Genomic DNA, 22,159 nt, shown 5'->3' with positions numbered 1-22,159 from the left:
TTCACAGATGTATGGACGTTAACTCATTAAAAACATGTTTAATTTTCCTTATAATTTATCTTGGAATCGATATGGGAGGGACCACAATTCTTTTTAAAAAATTGAGAAATGCAGAGAAAGTTTCTAAAGTATGATATCTCTTAATTATGTAAATACGTTTTAAAATAGTAAGGGTGTAGACAATTTTTATACGAGTAGGTACGAGTAGTTATAAATGATATTAAAGTTGATCCCTTATTCCGATTTCAAGATTTATTTGATCTCATATTTGTCTATTTAGCCTTACAATCCATATGACATAAAAAAGATGTGTTGTGAATGTTATATAAACATCGTTCTTTTTTTAATTATATAGGTACGTTTTAAATCCGTAAGATCATTTTAGGCTCAAAACATATAATATTTATATGATTGAGTGTAGATAATTATAATTAATTTTTAAAAAATAAATTATAAAAAAAATACTTATAACTCATTTCAAAATCACTTACAAACTAACCTCTACTCTTCTTTCTTTATATATATTTATTCCCATCGTAATTTTTATTTTCATAAAGTTTAATAATAGTTTTTATACTCATCTAATTAATTTTAAATAAGTTACAACTTAAAAAAAAATTAATAATAAAAGACAAAAAAATAATACTTTGTAACTAGTTTCACTTATAAATGAAGTTACTTTATATCTAATAAATTTTTGGGTAAATTACAAAAAGGCCCTTTATATTTTTTATCATATTTTAATTTAGCCAATAAACTTTTTTTAAAACCAACGTGAACCCTCTATATATATATTTTTTTAATAAAAAATCTCAACAAAATAACTTATTAGATGTTTGAGTATAGTATAGAATTTAGATTGTTTAAAAAAAAAGTTAAATTAAGATATGGATGGCGGTGGTTGGTTTTGGAATGAGCGTGGAATGGGAATGTGGATGACATGCCTCTACCTAATCTTTGATGGTTTTTTAAGTTATGTGACATGGCACACAGCTTTCATTAATATAATTTATTATTTTATATTTCAAATGCATGGTTAGATAGAGTCGATTCTTCGCTACACGACAAGTCATATGCATGAAAAAAATATGGAAGTTTCTTAATTAATGAGGGTTAAAGATTGGTAAACCAATTGCAAGGAACTAACTTATGGATAAATTATAAACAAGTGGAGTCACAATGAATGGAGCAAATAAGGGCAAGCCTTTTAGCAAATAAGGGTCAATACTTGTATTCATAGTTTTATTCACGATTTAAAACGAGAAAATCGATAGTGAAATAATCAATCGAGATTTTTAGACATCTTTGAAGCTAATCTAAAAGTCTTATTTTATATCAAAAACAAAAAAATGAATATCTCGCTAATGCAAATTTTGTCTAATAACACTTTTATTTTCTACTTTATTTTTAGACAAAGATATTTTCGTTTTTTACGTATTTCTTTCATGGGTGAAAATAACCATCAATATCTCGGCTAATCGTTTAACTCGTACCAATCATTAAATTATAAAAAGTTATGTATCATGAAGTCTAACCAATGATTTATTTTAATATTTTAAATATATAGTCAATATATTGCAAACATTAAAAGTAATTATAAAAAGTTAAAAAGTATATATATAAATAAGATAAAAAAATATTTATATTTTTATATTTAGCATTAATAGATTAAATCATGATAAAAATAAATATTTTAGTGAATTAAGGGACATAAATATAGAGTAATTATGGTTTACTATTAAAAACATACACCTAAAATGAAATGAAAATTTAATGAAATATATTATAATATTTTATCATCATAAAATCACTAAATTTATTTTATTTATTTCAAAATTTTAAAATAATATATATATATATAAACATTAAAAACAATAACATACAAATATGCATAACGTCACCAGACTAGCCTAGCGTGGGTACATGCCTTGTGTCCCAGTCCCAGTCCCATTGAAAGGTTGTTGATACCTAAAATCACAATTATTGACAAAGAATTTGTTCACATTTGGAGGATATTTTGTTTTTATTTTTTATTTTTTTAAATGACGTAATTAATGTCAATCACCGTCCATATTTTCTTCCAACAAAAAAGGACCTATCAATCGGTTATATGGAAAATGTTTTTCCTTTTTATTTTTTCCTAAAGTTTCTTTTAAAAGGACCGATTATTAATAACAACCTTTTCCTAACTTCCTTAAATGTCTATGAATTCACTCATAAAGAGGGTCTCATGTGGTAGAATAGGAGTCAACTCCAACAGCCTAAAATAAATTAAATTTCGATATACAAAAATATCATTTTTAATAAAAAATTAGGAATGAAAATATGATATGATAATAGAAATGAAAATAAAATAAATCATAATACTATATTAAAAATATAAATTGAAATTTTAATAAAAATAAAAAGTTTGTTTGATTGTGTAATTTTAAAATTGTTTTTATTTTTAAAAACAAAAAATTATTTTTAAATTTTTTTAATACTCTTTGTTCAGAATAATTTTTTGAGAATATGTACAAAATTGTTTTAATTAATTTTTAAAAATAAAAATAAAATATGAATGGTTTAATTATATATTTTTAGAATTATTTTTTATTCTTCAAATATTATTTTTAAGTTAAAGAATAAAAAATAGTTTTTAAAAATAAATTTCAAAAAACTTGATAAAATAATCCTAACAATTTAAACACAACATAAATTAAAATAAAATTAATTTTTTATTGGTATTTTGTAATTGGAAACACAGTCTTAAAAGAATCTTTTAATTGACTCTTAGCATTTATAAGGAGATTGGTAATAAGAAGAGAAAAAAAATAATTCAATTGTTGATAAGTATAGAAAATTGGGATGAAAATTTTGACATTTTCCAACTCTGACGAGAGACAAGAAAGAAAAAGAGAAGCTGTGGGCTGAATTCATCTGCCTTAAAAAAAATATGCATTAAATTTCATCCCAATGGATTTTTGTTCAAACAAGGCGATTATCCAGGCTGGCGTAATGATCAATAGACGTATATCTTCGATTTGCAGTGGGAAGCCAGGGCTGTGGAGCAAATGGCATGTGGTAGTGGATCCAGGCTCTCCTGAAAGCAGACGGGCTGCTACCAGTCCAACTACTGAACCCGCCATGAGAAACCCATTTTCTTAACTCTCCAACTAACTTTCCACCTTTCAGTCCTACAAATCAACCGTGTTATTGCAATCCTCTATTACTGTCACTTTCAGACGCACCCATTTCTCCATCATCTCTTCCTTTCTTTCTTTTATTTTTTTTAGAGTGTTTACTTTTCCCATCCACTGTACCAAGGAGTATTTCTCAGGTTCGATTCTCCTTTTCTTGATTTTTTTTTTTTTTTTTAATTTGCTGTTGACAGGAGAGAGATTATGGTGTTTTGGAGTGTTAATCTTTTTTTCTTTTTTTCTTTTTGTAAATTTAAAATTCTGAGTTGTTGTTCTTGCCTTTCTGATGAAGAAAAATGGCAGCTAAAGTCGGATCGTTTCGGCATAGTTTTGTGGAGAGGAGTAAGGAGAGGCTGCTGTCTAGGAAGGGTTACTCAGAGTTTGGGCTGAATAGCTCAGATGGAGGTGATGAACCAGTTAAATGCCTGTGTTTTCGTTGGAGGACTGATGCAATTATTAATTTTTGGAATGGTTTACAAGACACTGCGAGTAGGCTTTTTGAAATGGCTCGGTCAGATCCTCGAAAGGTCTATTTTGCAGCCAAGATGGGGTTGTCGCTAGCGATTGTTTCACTATTTATATTCCTCAAAGAACCCCTTAAGGATGTTAGCCAGTATTCAATCTGGGCAATTCTTACAGTTGTTGTGGTTTTCGAATTCAGTGTAGGTATTGATTACAACTCATATCACTCTACTCAGGTTGCGGGTTTATTCTTAATTGACAGAATGAATTTTGATTTTGAATTTGGGAATCTTGTTTCTTGGATTTGGGGCCTATGGAACTGAAAATTTGAAGTATCAATGGAACTGTGGACTTCAAATTGAGGCCTCCAGCTCTGATTCAAAGTCCCAATTCAATGCAAACTGCAAACTAATGTATCCTCAGTTTTCTTGATATCGACATAAACTTTCTTTCAATTCTTATTTTTGGATGTGGGTGAGTACCTATTTATTGTATATTTTCAACTGTAGGAGCGACTCTTAGTAAGGGATTTAATCGTGCTTTGGGAACATTCTCTGCTGGTGGACTTGCTCTGGGCATCGCAGAGCTATCTATGTTGACTGGAGCTTTGGAAGAAGTTATAATTATAATCAGTATATTTATTGCAGGTCATGGTTTAATCAGTTAATACTAATGGTACACTAAATAGTAAAGATATTTGTGTATATTTGGGTTCTACTAACCCTGTTTTCTTTTTTCCTTTATGCATATTGATCATTTGATCCGTTCATTCTTTTGTTTAGGATTTTGTGCAAGTTATTGCAAACTGTATCCAGAAATGAAGCCTTATGAATATGGATTTCGGGTATTCTTGTTGACATTTTGTATTGTATTGGTGTCGGGGAGCACTTCATCAAAATTTCTGCAAACAGCTCTCTATAGGTTGTTATTTATTGGGGTCGGTGCCGGCATTTGTTTGGTTGTAAATACATGTATTTGCCCCATTTGGGCAGGCGAGGATCTACACAAATTGGTGGTGAAAAATTTTCAGGGTGTTGCTACTTCTTTGGAAGGTTGGAATAAAGTTTGCCACTTATTAACAAATGTGTGTAATATTGCCACATTTATTCTCCATCTTTTTTCCATTGATTTGGAATGCTTGACTGATTCCTTTGGCCTTTTGTTTAGGTTGTGTTAATGAGTACCTGCAATGTGTGGAATATGAGAGGATTCCTTCAAAAATTCTTACATACCAAGCTTCCGATGATCCAGTCTACAATGGCTATAGATCAGTTGTACAATCTACAAGCCAAGAGGACTCCCTGGTATGCTTATATCATAGTTGTGTAATCTGTTATCTTCTATGGACATATGGAGTAGGAACTAGGAACCGTTTGTCTTGATGTAATTCTCATCCTTGTAGTTGGATTTTGCCATATGGGAGCCACCTCATGGGCATTATAGAATGTTCCACTATCCTTGGAAAAGCTATGTTAAAGTAAGTGGTGCATTAAGGCATTGCGCATTCATGGTTATGGCAATGCATGGATGTATACTTTCTGAAATACAGGTAACCATACCTTTTCATTTCCAAGTCTTTTTTTTTTCATGTTGTTTCATTTTGTTTTTCCTTCTGTGGTTGTTTGTTTTGTTTTGAGATAGATGCTATAATTTCCAAAATCATTGTTCTGTTGAGAAGTTCTTCCCTGTGATCCATATTTCTATTGCAATGACAATTTGGCAGTCTTTTAACTAATTATTTTATGAGGATATATTTTCTGTTAGATTTTTTCAACTATTTTTTTCAATAGGTCTGAAACTTGAGTGCAAACACATTTGTCAATGTTTCATGTACTATCAGACCCCACTATCTTGTACCATCTCTGTCATCCATCCTTTGATATGACCAGCATATGCCATGCTATTCAATTGCAGACCACTTCATTATTGCAGATAAGTTACTTTTATTAAAAAAAAATAATGAAAATAAACTTACCTTAAATAAGTTTCTTGCTCATCTGTTCTGATTTGGATGCCTAATTTACTGAGTTGTGGGATGCAAGATTGCATGACAGCAAGGTGGAGAACCATTAATAAGATCAAAGGCTTGGGTGTGCAAAGATGTTTGCACACACATATATTTGCTCCTAGATTATAAACTTTTTGCATCTTTTATGGTCTTAAACTGTAAAACCACAACTTTTTAGTTCTGACACACCTAGTAATATTGATTTTCCTGCCCTTGCTTTGGTCATAATTCCCAACATCCACATTTACTGGACTTCTTTTGCTGTTTTTCCTAATATATTTCTCTCCATCTCAAGGCTTCATGTTCTGGTTTTACATAACATGCAGTGCAATAATCCATCTCGAATTGATTCAAAGGTTATTACTAGCACTTACTCATCTTGTTTTAATTAGGAAAAAGGGAACTCAATATGAAAAGCTAATCAATTTTATGATTGAAGGATAATCCCATCCATATTTAGATATCTTAATTGAGGACAAAATGCCGAGGCCCGTTTGACAAAAGCTATGGTAAACTAGTAGAAGATATTCATTAGGTCTACATTCGACTAAGACTGCTTTGCTAAGGTCTGTAAAGAGGTTTAGAAATATACAATATGAGTCAGAGTTCCATTGCTTTTCCTAGTTGCACCTGCACATAATTTAGCATTTGGACTAGTCGTAAGGGGGAATGATACACACATAGCTTGACTGAGTTGTACAGGAGGTCATATGTGTAGAACTTAATTTCTCCTGGTGAAAAGTAGAAAGTTCTCTGAATATATTTTCAAAAAGGAATTACCACATAAAAATTTTACTAATCTATAACCATGCCTTCAAAATTCCTCCAACACCCCCAGACTATTTAGCAAAGATTCCAGGGCCATAGATTTTTCCCCGAGTTTGAAAAGATTCTGGTCCATGAGATTCATGTTGTGCAACTTCTAACGGGTTATCAGGAACTTCTAAATTTTGTTACAGCAATTCACGAGTTGCAAGGTGAGTCTTCCTGAAATGTTTCCAAGTTAGTTTTCTTTCATGTGCTATTTATGGGGCTTAAGGCTTCCAAGTTCTCTTCTCTTGTTGTTGGCAACCAAATAGATTAATGGAATATTACGCGACTTAGCCATTGATAATTTATCATTGACTTTCCCTTATGCTATCAATTTACGCTTTCTGGTTTTACAAATTATATTTTAGGCACCACCAGAAAAGAGGCAGGTTTTTAGTAGTGAGCTTCAAAGAGTTGGTGTGGAAGGAGCTAAAGTATTACGTGAACTTGGAAGAAAAGTGGAAAAGATGGAAAAACTGGGTCAACAGGATTTGCTCATAGAAGTGCATGAGGCAGCAGAGGAGTTGCAAATGAAGATAGACAAAAATTCATTCCTTCTGGTCAACTTTGCGAGCTGGGAAGCTGGAAGACTGCCAAAGGAATATGAGGATGCCGAGAACATCCTTCAGGTTAAGGACACTGAACTTAAAACACCAGTGATCACTTCTCTCAGTGAAACAGTCCTTGACCTCGGATCAGCTCCTAGAAGCTGGAATGCTCAGACTCCAAACATGAGCATGGACCCTCCAATGCCGGGTTGGGTTTCATCAGAAAGTATGTTCAAGAAACAAGTATCGTGGCCGTCAGGTCTCTCATTTAATGCTGATTTGGTGCTCAACGAACAGGAATCAAAAACATATGAGAGTGCCAGCTCCTTGTCTTTAGCAACATTTACTTCACTTCTGATTGAGTTTGTTGCTAGGCTTCAATATCTTGTGGATTCCTTTGAAGAGCTTAGTGAGTTAGCCAAATTTAAGGATCCAGCGGACCTTCCAGCTCCAAAAGAGGTGGTTGGGTTTTGGACCAGACTGCGTCAGTGTTTCGGGTTAAACAATTGAGATGTTTCTTGTGATTGCCTCCAGAAGTTTCTTCAATCAAATGATTAGGCAGTTTTCAAAGATTATCAAAGATTATTTTGACAATACTAATGTGGTAGCCTGGTAATCCGCCAGAGGGGACCTGTGAAGAAATCAAAGAGCGCATGACTGAAGTCTCACTAGTAAATAGATATGCTCCAAAATCAAATCCCATGTTGAGTGGATAGGAAAGAACAAGAAAACAAGAAAGAAAAACACAGGCAAAAAGAATCAGGAGGATGTCATGAAGATGCTCACATTCTGTTTCTGAATGACTGGTGAACAAAAATCAAGCTCAGAAAACAAGCTATAGGCCCCGTGCTTCAATATAATTTTCCTTCACTCTTTATCTTTTTTCTCTGTTAATTTGTTTGTTTTCCTTGTTTTGGCTGATACCTTCAGATTGACATGAGTTTATCATATATGAAATTAGTTTGTTTGAGTACATTCTTCAGATCTCATGGAAGACTAACTGCAAAATTTCTGGATAGGGTATTGTATGCTAAAATCCAAGTTTTCATAGCAAAATAAGAGGTGTGATGGCCAATCCAGGGTCCATAAGCAAATGAGCATGTCTAAGGAAGAAATTTATTTTTTTTTATTTTTTTTTCCTTCAATTTTTTGATCGAGTGAGAATAAACCGGATTGGACCACCTGATTCAACTGTTGGTTGAACCTTGGTTCGAACAGAATATGAGTTAAGCTGATATTGAATCAGAGACAAATTATCGGGTTTTGAATGTGCGAGACAAAATATAAAATATGTTGATTAAGGTCATAAAATGTATTTAGCCTTGAATCATAGAAACAAAAGAAGTAATAATTTTTAAGATCATAAAATATGTAGTTATTGAAATTTGAATAAATTTAAATAATAAAATCTTATTTCTTTAAAAATAATATTTTTATTAAAATTAAAAATATTAATAATTTAATAAATTTGTCCTTACCATAATTTTAGCTACCCATATTGATGATAAAATAATAAAACATATTTCAAATTTTGAAGTATGTTTTTTTCATACACTCAATATAGAAATAATCATAAAATAGAAACTTAAATTTATAAAATATAACTTTCAAATATTTATCTAAAAATAATTAACATTTTATAAACTTTTTAGTTAAAAGTATTAGCTTTAATAATTCATGTATTATCTTATAATGATATAAGTATTATATTTGACCAATGAGTGGGTGTATGAAACTTTAATTATTTTAGATTAATTAATTAAAAATGATGAAAAAAATTCAAAATTTGTAAAACTAACCTTGAAGAATAAACAATTTTTTATATAAATATACATTTTCATTATTTATATGGAAGTTTTAAAAATATATATATTTTTGTAAAAAAAAAGTGAGGGTAATTTTGTCCAATTTTGGTATTTTTTGGGTAAAAAAATATGCATGGTTAGATTTGCAATTTTATCTTTCTTTTATCCATTATAATCGGTTATCCCGCGTTATTATTTTATAATTATTACATGGCAACTCATTTTTTCCTTCCACTTTCAAATCCTAGTTGGAACTTGGAAGTAGCATTCTAAACAGGGCTTTAAATAGCTTGCTAAAGTGGGCTTAGCCTTCAGCCCAAAGGAAGCCTACTGACTAATGCTTATTCCGTCCAATTCCATACATAACTGAAACGACGAAAGTCATTACTCTCTGCGGAGCGGACGAGGATAGCAGGCCTTCGAACTGCAGACAGCCGGCGGGAAAGAATTTCAAGCGGTAAGACGTTTTTATCTAACGGTTCCAATTCTAGCTTTGACTTACTCATACTTGCGGGACAATTCTACTAATCTTGAAGTCTTTTAGAATTTTATTCTTCGAACTTTGGCCCAATTTCCTCGGTTCACAAGATTTGGATGCTAGGGTTGATTCCAGATCTCATAATTCCAATTGAACCACTTGGTTTGATTCCAAGGAATTCCAGGAAAAAAGAAAAGGAAAAATCGGAATCTTGTAACAGGTTGGGGTTGATTTATCCCTCGTAATATATTTCTTCTTGTTTTGTTGCTGCAACTCAACAACCAAAGCGGGGATTCCATTTTTTTTTTTTTAATTTTTAATTTTTATATATGCATTTATTTGTGCACATACTTTAATGTTTTCAATAGAACTATAATCATGTGATTTCGTATCGGCCATTATTATTTTTATCAGTCATTTAAATTCTTGCTTGAGATGGAATTTACCTTTCGCATTGATGTTCTTTTTTGTTTGTTGTTTTTGTTTTTGTATCTGGTGCTTATTGACAGTGCATTTTTTTGAATTGTTTAATTCATTGTTCGAAGCAGTGAGAAACGTTTTAGATACAATGGCTATGGTGGACGAGCCACTTTATCCAATCGCTGTTCTGATAGATGAGTTGAAAAATGCTGACATCCAGCTGCGGTTGAACTCAATTCGTCGGCTATCCACAATTGCACGTGCACTGGGGGAGGAGCGAACCCGAAATGAATTGATCCCATTTCTTAGTGAGAACAATGATGATGATGATGAGGTGCTTCTTGCAATGACTGAAGAATTGGGAGTGTTCATTCCTTATGTTGGGGGACTGGAGCATGCCTGTGTTTTGCTACCACCTTTGGAAACTCTTTGCACTGTGGAGGAAACCCGTGTGAGGGATAAAGCCGTGGAGTCTTTGTGTAGAATTGGTTCTCAAATGAAGGAAAATGATTTGATTAACTGGTTTATTCCTTTGGTGAAGGTGACTTAACTGTTACCATTCTACTTTTGTATTTTTTTTTTGGTGGGGGGTGTTGCTTCTTATTATTTTGTGGGGGTTTTGTAATTTCTGGGTAAAAATTGTTCATTGGTCAGGTCCTTCTGTGGGAACTAAATTAAAACAAACAGAAAAAAAAAAAAAAAAAAAAGACAGAAAGAGAAAAAACCTAGTGACTTCAATGCTTTGACCATTAGAATCTTTTTTACTAGTCACATATTTTCTGCCATTGACCACAAATTAACTGTTACCATTCTACTTTTGAATTTTTTTTTTGGTGGGGGGTGTTGCTTCTTATTATTTTGTGGGGGTTTTGTAATTTCTGGGTAAAAATTGTTCATTGGTCAGGTCTTTCCGTGGGGGAACTAAATTAAAACAATCTAAAAAAAAAAAAAAAGACAGAAAGAGGAAAAACCTAGTGACTTCAATGTTTTGACCATTAGAATCTTTTTCACTAGTCACATATTTTCTGCCATTGACCACAATTTGGCCTCTCACAAGGCAACATTGTGATGGTGTTTTCTATTGTTTCTATTACAAATCTTAGAGCCCAGTTGGGAATGATTTTAGGACAGTGAGAAGTGTTTTCTGATGCTTAGAGTCGCATTCATTACAAAAATTAGATGTTTGAAAAAGTTTTCAAAATCACTTTTCAAAATGTAGAAAATCACTTGTAGTGATTATTGGACTAATTCTAATAAGCATTTTTTTTTTCTTCTAAAAATCACATTTTTGCTATGTAACTCGAAATGCCATCATTATTCTTTTAGAGGTCCATGGATTTATCTTATTTTGAAATAGTTGCTGCATATTCATTTACCTATATAATGTGTTAGGGGTTTTTGTGTAGTTAATATTGTCGTTTCGCCTGATCTTTTGACTATCATTTATTATTCTTGTATTCAGAGACTGGCATCTGGTGAATGGTTTACTGCTCGAGTTTCTGCATGTGGACTGTTTCATATTGCTTACCCAAGTGCCCCAGAGATGTTAAAGATGGAGTTGCGGGCAATATACAGTCAATTGTGTCAAGATGACATGCCCATGGTGAGGAGATCTGCCGCATCAAGCCTGTGGAAGTTTTCTGCAACAGTTGAGCCTGTTCATTTGAAGAATGACATCATGACAATATTTGAAAATCTTACACAGGATGGTAATTGAATTTTTTTAATGGGATAAGGGGGGAACCAAATCCATCCTTGCAGTTTATTTTCATTTAATTCGAGTGTATATATAATTTTCTGTTTAATGGATATCTTAACTTTATATGTTGGTTCTTCTGGGCCTTGATATTACTATTTCTGTTTTTTGCATATCTACCATCATGTTATATAATCAAGTTCAGTATTTGTCTTCTCATCTGCTTCTGAAGATTTTGTAATTTATCTTCACCTCAGATCAAGATTCAGTCAGGTTATTGGTTGTTGAGGGTTGTGCCACACTGGGCAAGTTATTAGAGCCCCAGGAATGCATTGCACGTATTCTCCCTGTTATTATCAGCTTTTCTCAGGTATGCTTTTGTAGATAATCCTTGTAGAGAACAACTTTTTTCTGTTGTTTGGCATGAAGATTTATTCCTAATAAATTCTTCCTTTGTTCTATTCATCATATAGTCAGTGGCTCTTTTCCTGATTAGGACTTATCCTCAACTTCCATTTAAAATAGCTTTGTCCATATGGAAGGGGTGTTGCATAGTGTAGAGGAAAAGAGATGGAAGGAATGAAAAGTATTAAATTATTTTCCTTAACTTTTTTCTGTACAGAGACACAAATATATATATATACAAAAAATCCTAACACCTAACCCTTTGATCACGGGATTACCTAATTCTCTCTACAAAATCGCAACCTACCTAATTCCATTCTTCCACACATAAGATCCTTACTGTTAATCAGCTCAATGAAGTAGTTTTGGTTCTTATCAATATATCTTCTCTATTATGTCTTGGAAGGCAGAATGAGGCAGAATGAGGCATCTTTTAAAGTTCATTTGCAGCTCTACTGCTGTTGTTGTTTTGTTTTTTTTTTCCCCCTTTTTTTTCTTTGCTTGGGCTTAGTCTCTCTTGGTCCCTTCTTGCTTGTAGTTTTCCATCTTTTGAGGTCCCAGCATCCTTGGGTGAGCTTGTAATATGTTGGCACTGTAGTTTCATATTCAATGCAACTTTCATAACATCAATATTGCCCCTTAGAATTCATGACATCTGCTTGAGTATCAACCTCTAGCTAAAGCTAAAAGCAAAAAAGCCATCACAAGTGAGGTCATAATGAGTTTTCAAGTTTTGAAATTGCCTTCATTTTTGTAAAGCCTCCCCCTTGATTGGGTAATATTTCCCAATAAGGAATGTCTTTCCTGCATTTATAAGACTTGATTCCATGTTCATTCTTTTAGTAATTTGTTTGTTATTTATTGTTATTGTTATTATTATCACTATTCTTATTCTTTGGAAAGGATGGTATGTGTTTGTGTGTGTTTAGGGGGTGGGAGTGGTTTGGCTTAGACCGATGCATGGAGACCTCTACCAGCAATTATTTGCTAGTTGACCCCTTTCAGGCATGTAAGGTTTGCTTTGAGTCTTAGTTGGACATGACCCTTTCTTTGGCCCTTTTTGGAATCGTGTCAAACTAGCTTAGCTCCAAATCAGCTCCTGTTTTTTGACCATTTAGGCTTTGGCAAGTCTTGTATGGGTCGTTGTCAAGTCTTCTAGGTCTTTGCACAATCACTAGGTTATTTCTCACAATGCTGAAAGTATTAATGATGTCTAGAAGAATTTGTTCATCAAATTTCTTTTATTCTTTTGATTTTGAGGGTCTTCTGTCATAGCTCAAATTCAAAACTATGGTTTAATTATAATACAAAAGGGTTAGCCCATAATTCTAGAATTGAAATGTGAATTAATTGTTAATGATATAATGTTTGTGATATAATATGTTAATCATTTATTTTTCATGTTCAGAAATTCTAGTTCTATTGTGCAACTAACAACCAAAAGATATTTTTTTTTAATATTTATTTATTTATTTATTATTGAATATTAATTTTTTTTTATAATAATAATATTAGACTTTATTTTACAAGTTTCAAATTTAAAATTTCTTTTTGTTTAATAATATAGATAACATGGTCCAATGGAGAGTTTTCGGATATGTCTTGTATGCTGTCTTAGCTATGTAGAAATTTTACTAAGTATGAGAAATAGGCTGCTTTTAAAAGTTTCAAAATTTAAGATAAAAAGTGACGTCTTTTGTTATTTTCATGTTAGTGATACTCGAAAGTTTGTAGATCTTGCTTATGGTACACCTAGAGGGGGATGAATAGGTGTTTACTTAATTGTAGCCCAAAAATATTTTATTTTTAATTCCTCTTTTGATATTAGGAAGTGAAAAAAAAAATAATAATTGCACAAGATACAACAATTTTTGTATGGAAAACCACTCACATGGTCTCCTTGAGACTATGCAGATGTAAACACCATAGGATCAGATACCTTAGTGCACAAATCCACTATTGAAAGAACAATACATGGTTTTACCTAACGGATGCTATCCTTAAACCTTACTCCCTAATATATACTGATCTTTATGTTTGTGTTGCAGTATCACATGTGCCCCCAATGGATTATACTTTAGCGCTTGAGGGGATACAAATCTCTCTCACAACCTTAGGAATGAGAAGACGAACTTCTTGAAAGTGTTCGATGTGGAGAAGGCTAATACGTTTTTTTTTCACAATTTGCATCACACACAAACTTTTTTGGACAGAACCTAGAATTTTCCAAAATAAAAACGATTTAAGAAATGGAAAAATGAAACTACGTAGAATTTTAAATTCTTCCTTAAGCGTTTAAGCACTCACAAGTTTTTAAAATAATTTTCAAAAACTTTATGCTCATTTTAAAATCTATGTGCCTTAATTAAATCCAATTAGCCTTTCCCGGACTTCTCTATACTTATGTCATCCCAATTGATCACGTGGCAGCCTTGAAGCTTCAATAGAGAGTAAGACATAAATCTAGAAAAGTCCTATGTCAGGATAAATGGAACAAAATTGCCAACTTAAACTATGTAGCCTACTACATTAACTATATTCAAAATAATTTTTCAGGATTTTTATCTTTGAGAATTTTACTTGGGTGAACTTCTTTTTAAAGAAAATTTAGAAAAATTGTCAATTTATAACTAAAATTGGAAAATAAGATTTTCATTTACATAGAATTAACTTTTGAAAGTATTTTTTATTGAATTCAAATGAGAGATATTCTGTTATTTATATTGTAAACCTCAAAGTAAATGGAAATATAAATGACCAAGTAATAAATGAGGATGATGTAAATAGAATGGTGAGGCTACAACTGCATTGAGGCGCTAGAGTTAGGGTAGCTAAGTTGAGAGGTGTGTCAATTGCACTAAGAGGTGCACCACTTAAGTTGCATATCACTTAAGTTGCGCACCTTTCGTTTTAAAACAAGTCTTACGCACCTTACTGTTTAAATAGATCTTGTGCACCACCACTTAAATTGCTCACCTTACCCTTTAAACAAATTTTGCGCATCACCACTTAAATTGCGCACCTTGCTCTTTAAACAAATCCTACACACCACCAATGAAGCTACGCACCTCACCCTTTAAACAAATCATGCACACCTCTTTCTTCTTTAAATTATTTCCATGCAACATATAGCAAGCCTTCTATGCACCTTTGGTTTAAAAATTCTTGTGCACCTCAACTTGGCGCGCCTAGCTCCTCCGCCAAACCCTTGTATTTTTCTTTCTTTTTTTAAAAAAATATATTTTTTCCATTTTTCCACACTTGGAACTTTTGAAAATCACTTCTAAATTTTTTATTGAATAATTTTGAACTTTAAAAGCTTATTTACAATTGAAAACTTAGATTTCTATGATCAAAATCAAATTTATATATCTTCAAAAGGATGAACTTTCACAAGGTTCCTACAAAACATTAGTTATTTTTACATAGTCATAAGTACAACTCTCTATACCTTTTATGTACAACAACCAAGTTGCAAAGAACACTCAAAATACATTAGAAATGCATTGTAAACATAGTTACAAAATATCTTCAAGCTTCATAAAATTTTCAAATGTTTTCCTCCCTTCCTATACATCTTCAACTTGGTTTGAAAATCAATTTAAAGAAAAGAATGAACTACAACTTAGTGGAGAAGAGTTTATTGTCATTAAAAGGTTTATAAAACAACCGTTCAATATTCTTTCATAGCAACATAACATAATTCGTTCAAAGATATGCATTTCCACACCAAATCATTTTTAGCTTATTATACCTTCCATGAGGCTTTCATGTACCCTGCCGACTAACATTTCCTTTGTTTTCAACTATGAATACTTGTATTTTAGGACTCTCACCCAAGGACATACATCTATGCCTTCTATTATATCTACTCATAGAACTTCCGGGGATATATTTTAGGTTTTTCATCTTAGGGTACTTTACCCTTCTTCCTTTAGGGACTGTTGCCCCCTATTATTTTTCATAAGGCCACCCATCATGGCACCTTAATTCTAATTTACAATGTCTTCGACACTTTGTATGTTGTTCATGCTGCATATCCAAGTTGGTTTCCAACAAAATAGAGCATATCACATATAACAGAGCATATATCAACCATGAGCAACAAATTCTCAGCATTTCAATCAACATTCTTTGCATTCAATCATTATATATGCTCAAAAGTTCCCTACACATGCATAATCTAACATGTTAATTAATTTCACACTTCAAAATATCCACCGGAATATCAATTAAACAATTGAATTCACAAATCCATAAAAAAAATTAGTGTATTTTTTTTAATAGCAACTTCTCTACCTATTTAATTTCTCTTCAGCTTTTGCTTTGTTTTCTTTGATTTCATTCACTTCAAGAGGTGGCTTTTTTTTTTCGTTCCACTTTTAATACTTCCCATTAAAAATATAACTTCAGGCTAACAACTTACTCATCCCTAGCTGCTGCCACATGCTATTTAACTAGTCATCCTAAGTGTCTCCAAGCTATCCTCTCCTCACACCTGTTCCAGCCCCTTTCCAACTGAATCTTGAGATGACAAATGACTTCTACAGCAGCCAAGTAAAACTAGAGAAAGCTAGATGAATTTACAGCCACAAAAAATTAAACAAGCAGCTGACTAAGCTATTAGCCTAGTGTTGCAGAGAAAGTCCACTATTGTTAATCATCTTTAAACTACTTTTCAGTTAGTTCAATGTTAATTATCCTGTTAATCATACCCCTTCTTTAAGTAACTAAACAATTCACTAATTAAGTCATTAATCTTCATTAATGGATTAAACAAATCAATATCGATGATATTCAGGTCATTCATTACATCTTCCGTCTACTTTTTACTTTTTTTTTATATATATTTTTATTTTATTGTGTGAACAGGACAGATCTTGGCGTGTTCGCTACATGGTTGCAGATCAATTATATGAGCTTTGTCATGCTGTAGGGCCTGAAGCTACCAGGTATTAATAAAGGGAAGCCATTTTTTCTTGCATATGCCACAGCTGCATTCTACCACTTATCTGTAAATTTTCTTGTTACTCTTAGGTTGCATTCGACTAGTCTCACCATGAACCTTATCATATAGGAGAACATTTGAAAAAAATTAGAGCATAAACTGTTCATTCTTTGCATATGAGCTTATGATTGGCTTTTATACAAGGTATAATCTCAAGTTTTCCTGGCTTATCTTGATTTCCTTTCTTTCTTTCTTTCTTTCTTTTTTTTTTTTTTTTTTTTTTTGTGGTGACTGATATCATTTTAAGAACGGACTTGGTTCCCGCTTATATGCGGTTACTTCGAGATAATGAGGCTGAAGTACGAATAGCAGCTGCTGGCAAAGTAACTAAATTCTGTCAGATCTTAAATCCAGAACTTGCAATTCATCATATTCTTCCCTGTGTAAAGGTGCTCACGTTTATTAAAAGAGTGTTTCTCTGTATTATATAATGTCTCCTTTTGTTCACGAACTTACTATTGAGCTAATGTGCACCTGTTGAGCTTTCTCAATATTTGGTGATGTCATTTTGTAGGAATTGTCATTAGATTCGTCCCAGCATGTCCGCTCTGCCTTGGCTTCAGTTTTAATGGGAATGGCTCCCGTCTTAGGAAAGGTAAGACTTCATAATGGTTGTGCAGTTGACACAGTTAAAGGAAAGGATTCATCAATAGTCATTTCATTCATGGAAGGGTTGAAGACAATTGTCATGGTTGTTTTGTCAAACATTCCATAATAAATGTTTTGAAACCATTAATAGTAGCAAATATGAAAACTCTGCATTTGGCGAAAGCCATGCCTTTTGGATAGGCTGGATGTTGCAGATAATCTGTTTCCTTCTCCAAAATTTGAGAAAAGGCTCTATGGGGAAAAATGGACTAACCAATAACATGTCATTTTTTTTTTACTGTTTCCAGCTTTTTCTGGTCATCCTTGGTACGAGTTTGCTGCAATTATTGATGCTGTAATTCAGTATTGATTGTTATTGGAACAGTTCGACATTTTGCTATTCCTAACTTGATTCATCTATTCACAGAAAAATAATAATCAGTTTTTTTTTTTTTTTAATTGACAAAATAAGATAAGAAATTCTAAGCAAAAAGTGAGAATTCTATTTGGAATTCCTACTCAAGTGAAAATCTAAGGTAAGGTGGATTCAAAGCCTTAACCAATAGTTTTGAATGCAGCCTGCACTCCATGTTAGTACCCAAATATTAGATTGGTGGCACACTTCAAAATTGGTTAAATAATTCTTTTTTTTTCTTTTTTTTTTCTAAATTTCTGAGTTTTGACTGAATCTTGAATTAATGGTTCTGCTTGCAAATAGCTGTTGTGGTATGTAGGTTGGCATTATGGGAAATTAGATTGTTATCCAACTTCTTTGATTTGAATTGTGGTTAATTGTAATTGCTCTGTATTGCTATTTATTAGTGATCCCTCTCTCATGGTTCTGCTTGTAGATATAGCTATTGTGGTCTGCAGTTTGGCATTGAGGGAAGTTATACCGTTGCAGTCCATTTTCTTTGATATGAATTGTGGATGATAATAGTTGTTTTATGCTACCATTTATCAGCAGTCCCCTTCTCTAATGGTTCTGCCTGTAGATAGCTATTGAGGTCTGTTTTTTGGCATTGAGGGAATCTATACTGTTGCAATCCATGTTCTTTGGTTTGAATAATTTAGTTTCTTCTCTGTAGTTTTAGGGTTTTAATATATGCCCTTTTGTCTATTCCAGTTTGTGGCTAGTATTAGAATCAGCATTATTAGTAATATTATTACTATTCCTTCAATTGATCTCACAATTCAAATTTATTGGGAGTGCATTTTTCTGTTAAGATCATGTTTCTTGAATTGGATTTCTGAACTTTGTCTTGGTTGCTGATGCAGGATGCAACAATTGATCAACTTCTTCCAATTTTTCTTTCTCTTTTGAAGGATGACTTTCCTGATGTACGACTAAATATCATTAGCAAGCTTGATCAAATAAATCAGGTTTGTCATAATTTAAGGAGTTTCACATCAGCCTTTTTTTAATTTTATGTGCTCTGCCTACTTGTCTAGCCAGCTATTCTACTTTTTTTAAATGCAATTTGTAAAACAAATGACAACAGTGTGCAGATACTGAACAGGGGGAGTGTCATGAAATGAGTGTATAATTTTAGATAGTTGGAAATGTGGCTTAAAATTGTTTTTGGCAAGCTTGTAAGCCCTAAAGTTTCTCTCACATCAAAGTTATTCCATGACAAGCTTCAGGGCTTTAAAGATGTCCATGCATGTGAGAGGAGTCTTATGTGCATGTTCCCCTTTCAGACATTTTAAATAAGCGATTCTTGCAGGTTATTGGAACTGATCTATTGTCCCAATCCCTATTACCGGCCATTGTTGAGCTTGCAGAGGATAGACATTGGAGGGTTCGACTTGCAATAATAGAGTATATTCCTTTGTTGGCAAGTCAGTTGGGTATAAAGTTTTTTGATGATGAGCTTGGTGCTCTTTGCATGCAGTGGCTACAGGATAAGGTTTGTGTTTCTCTGTCTTGTCAAGCATCATTTGGAAATATATAATGCTTTCTTTTTTTTATTCTACTAATTCAATCCTTTACAATTCTATATTTTTTTTCTTTAATTATTGTTTTAATCCACTATGGTATATTTTTATTTGCTCATGTGTTATGTCTGTGTTTGGTTATCAACATTTGAATTTGGACAGAGTGAGAAAGTGTAGAGATAAGGAATTTGCATAATGCTACAAGGTGGGTATAAGAGGAACTGAATTTGGGGTTATTAAGCTTGGTATTATTGATTAACTGGGAATTTGTTAATTTCATCTCCTAAAGATGTTTATTAGGACATTGGTTTGTTCTTATTCTATGCTGATTCTCATGACTATGTAATAATTTCTAGTCAACTTTGTGAGATTTTTTGTAATGTTGAAAACTAGGATCTCTTTTCCTACTACAAGAAGAAATTTATTTGTGTGATAGATTATTTTAAGAGGGCTTTCATCATCTTTGTCATCGTTTTCTTTGTCTGTCATCTATGTATTTATGTAGTTCAAAAGGGACAAATATTATCATGTTGTGCAGGTTTACTCCATTCGTGATGCTGCTGCTAACAACTTAAAGCGCCTTGCAGAAGAATTTGGTCCTGACTGGGCAATGCAGCACTTAATTCCACAGGTTTGTCTAGTGGTTGTGACAATTAATTGCTATTAGTGGCTTGTAAAGGATAGTGGATATGAGTTTCAAATTCTCATCTTATTTCATTTTGGTTTGTCTCAATGAACTAAGGTTGAAACTCGAACTGGTAAGTAACTTTTCTCAAATCCTTAAGCGAAGAAAGAAGAGTTTCAAATTGTTGAGGTTTATAAGTGGTATTTGGTACTGATATCCATATACATGTCCTGGGTTGTATTGATGTGGGCATAAAAGATTTAGATTTTCATAGTATTTAGAGCAGCCTGTCGCTAGGTTCTTTTGCATAAATGTCTTTGAGATTTGAGGTTGAATGGTTCTGTATGAGAACAGTAGTCCTGCTAGCTTCAGACTGCTGTTGTTATGTAATACAATTTGATATTTGAGAAGTGGCACAATAAATTTCTGAAATATAATTCTTTTTCAGATAAAATTTAAAGGAAATTCGATATTCATATATTTCAGATTGTCAACAGGCCTGTCAAGTATCATGGCAACGCCATATATGGATTTTGCCATTCTGTTTGAATATGGACGATCTTTTATCATCTTTTTCTCATCATTTTCTAAAGCAATGCAAGTTCCACCTGGGCAGGTCTTGGAGATGATTAACAATTCACACTATTTGTATCGGATGACTGTTCTACGGGCAATTTCCCTACTTGCCCCTGCCATGGGCGCAGAAATTACTTATTCGAAACTGTTGCCGGTGGTCATCAGTGCATCCAATGACAGGTATTTTGCTTTCTCAAATTTTGTTAACCCAATATGGAAGTATTTGCAATATGGCTCGGTGGTTTCACAGTACTGGTCTGAATTTGGCAAATTGGCAGGGTGCCCAATGTCAAATTCAATGTTGCCAAGGTGCTGCAGTCCCTGATTCCTATAGTTGATCATTCTGTAAGCAACTTCTTTTGCCTTTTGAAAATTTGCACAACTATATTCTGGTTAAAACGATATCGTATCTTACATGAGTCTTGAGTCTGCTAGTATTCCACCTTTTATTTGTTCTTGATGGGAAATCTTCTTGCCATGCAGGTGGTGGAAAAGACGATCCGACCGTGTTTGGTTGAGCTTAGTGAGGACCCAGATGTAGATGTCCGCTTCTCTGCCAACCAAGCAATCCATGTGATTGATCACGTCATGATGTCTAGCTAGAAAGGATTCTTATATAGTTGGAACCAAACCGAACCGAACCTCTGCCGTTACTCCACATCATATTACTTGTATCTTCTCGGGCCATTCCTGGCTACTAAGGACTGCTTTAGTGTTTATGAAACATCTGCAACATCGCATGATTGCCACTTTTTTTGTGTATCTTTTAATCGTTTATTCCTTTTTCATGAGAAATGTGAAGGGTTGTGAGCCACGGAAAGCTAAAGTTGATTTTATAAATCTCCTCCTCTGACTATTTGCAGGCATCCTTCAAAGTCCAACTGTAAGTTCGCTTGTATATGCACTGAGTCATGGCGAGGCTGCTCCACCGATAATATTGAAGCACCTCAGCTGTCTGTATTCACTTTGATAGAAAATATAAATCAATTTGAATAGATGTTTAGATAATTATTTTTCATTTTTTTTTCAGAAGTGGTGTCCTTTGGTTGTAAAGTTTCTCTTAGTCATTTTATCTTTTTATACAAGATTCGTAAACAGGAAGATCCTTAAGAATTAGAGTTTACAATGATTTAGGCTAAATCAGTTTCTAAATCCTATTTAGATTAATATGACCTAAATGTAGATGTTAAAGTTATGTTTGATTAGTGTTGAGTATTTCTTTTTTTTCCTTTTTTGAGTGAGATTTGATCATTTTCAACACTTAATAACATGAATTGAGGAATAATTGACCTTAAATAATTGTTCTATTAAAGACAATCTTTTTGCCATAAGGAAACATTCGCCTTTCATATTACTCTTCCCGTTACCTCCCTAGAGCTTTTCTTATTTGGTGTTGCTTTTCTTGTTGTTCTTCTTAAAGAACCTTCGGCTCTCTTATGAACATCTTTTTGATCTTTGAGAATCCTTTTAATCTTTTGGAGCTTGTTCATCAATTTTGGTAAGTTCATCATCTTATTCATAGAATGATTAAGCTTAAACTACTTGAAGAAATATGGTATGGTTTCTAAGATAATGTTAACCTTTATTTCGCCATCGATCTTGACTCCAAGAAT

At 32.9% G+C, this 22,159-nt stretch overlaps 2 protein-coding genes across 2 annotated transcripts; both read left to right on the top strand.

Annotated features, from left to right (window-relative positions):
• Positions 1 to 2,866: 2,866 nt before the first annotated feature.
• Positions 2,867 to 7,982, top strand: LOC100250710 (aluminum-activated malate transporter 4). The gene is made up of 7 exons (XM_002278942.4): positions 2,867 to 3,319; positions 3,472 to 3,845; positions 4,151 to 4,288; positions 4,424 to 4,693; positions 4,809 to 4,945; positions 5,044 to 5,190; positions 6,828 to 7,982. The coding sequence occupies exons 2-7, from the start codon at positions 3,476 to 3,478 to the stop codon at positions 7,515 to 7,517; spliced, it is 1,752 nt and encodes a 583-aa protein (XP_002278978.1). The 5' UTR covers positions 2,867 to 3,319; positions 3,472 to 3,475; the 3' UTR covers positions 7,518 to 7,982.
• Positions 7,983 to 9,117: 1,135 nt separating this feature from the next.
• LOC100244069 (serine/threonine-protein phosphatase 2A 65 kDa regulatory subunit A beta isoform) lies at positions 9,118 to 21,412 on the top strand. Its single transcript, XM_002282060.5, has 13 exons — positions 9,118 to 9,269; positions 9,839 to 10,251; positions 11,173 to 11,419; positions 11,664 to 11,776; positions 16,684 to 16,763; positions 17,067 to 17,208; positions 17,334 to 17,414; positions 18,686 to 18,790; positions 19,135 to 19,317; positions 19,884 to 19,976; positions 20,587 to 20,726; positions 20,825 to 20,891; positions 21,030 to 21,412. Exons 2-13 carry the CDS (start codon positions 9,859 to 9,861, stop codon positions 21,147 to 21,149), a joined length of 1,764 nt encoding a protein of 587 aa, XP_002282096.2. The 5' UTR covers positions 9,118 to 9,269; positions 9,839 to 9,858; the 3' UTR covers positions 21,150 to 21,412.
• The last annotated feature ends 747 nt before the right edge of the window (positions 21,413 to 22,159 follow it).

Source organism: Vitis vinifera, chromosome 1 (genome assembly GCF_030704535.1).
Source record: "Vitis vinifera cultivar Pinot Noir 40024 chromosome 1, ASM3070453v1".
Lineage (NCBI taxonomy): Eukaryota > Viridiplantae > Streptophyta > Magnoliopsida > Vitales > Vitaceae > Vitis > Vitis vinifera.
Note: the sequence above shows the minus strand (reverse complement) of the source record. Positions and strands in the feature narration are given on the sequence as shown.

What these genes read in the sequence shown, in the direction of transcription:
- LOC100244069 (XM_002282060.5), top strand. Translation starts at nt 9,859, where the DNA reads ATGGCTATGGTGGACGAGCCACTTTATCCAATCGCTGTTCTGATAGAT. An exon ending in TGAAAATCTTACACAGGATG is followed by an intron (nt 11,420 to 11,663) that starts GTAATTGAATTT and finishes TCTTCACCTCAG; the next exon opens with ATCAAGATTCAGTCAGGTTA. An exon ending in TTATTATCAGCTTTTCTCAG is followed by an intron (nt 11,777 to 16,683) that starts GTATGCTTTTGT and finishes TTGTGTGAACAG; the next exon opens with GACAGATCTTGGCGTGTTCG.
- LOC100250710 (XM_002278942.4), top strand. Translation starts at nt 3,476, where the DNA reads ATGGCAGCTAAAGTCGGATCGTTTCGGCATAGTTTTGTGGAGAGGAGT. An exon ending in AATCAGTATATTTATTGCAG is followed by an intron (nt 4,289 to 4,423) that starts GTCATGGTTTAA and finishes TCTTTTGTTTAG; the next exon opens with GATTTTGTGCAAGTTATTGC. An exon ending in GTATACTTTCTGAAATACAG is followed by an intron (nt 5,191 to 6,827) that starts GTAACCATACCT and finishes ATTATATTTTAG; the next exon opens with GCACCACCAGAAAAGAGGCA.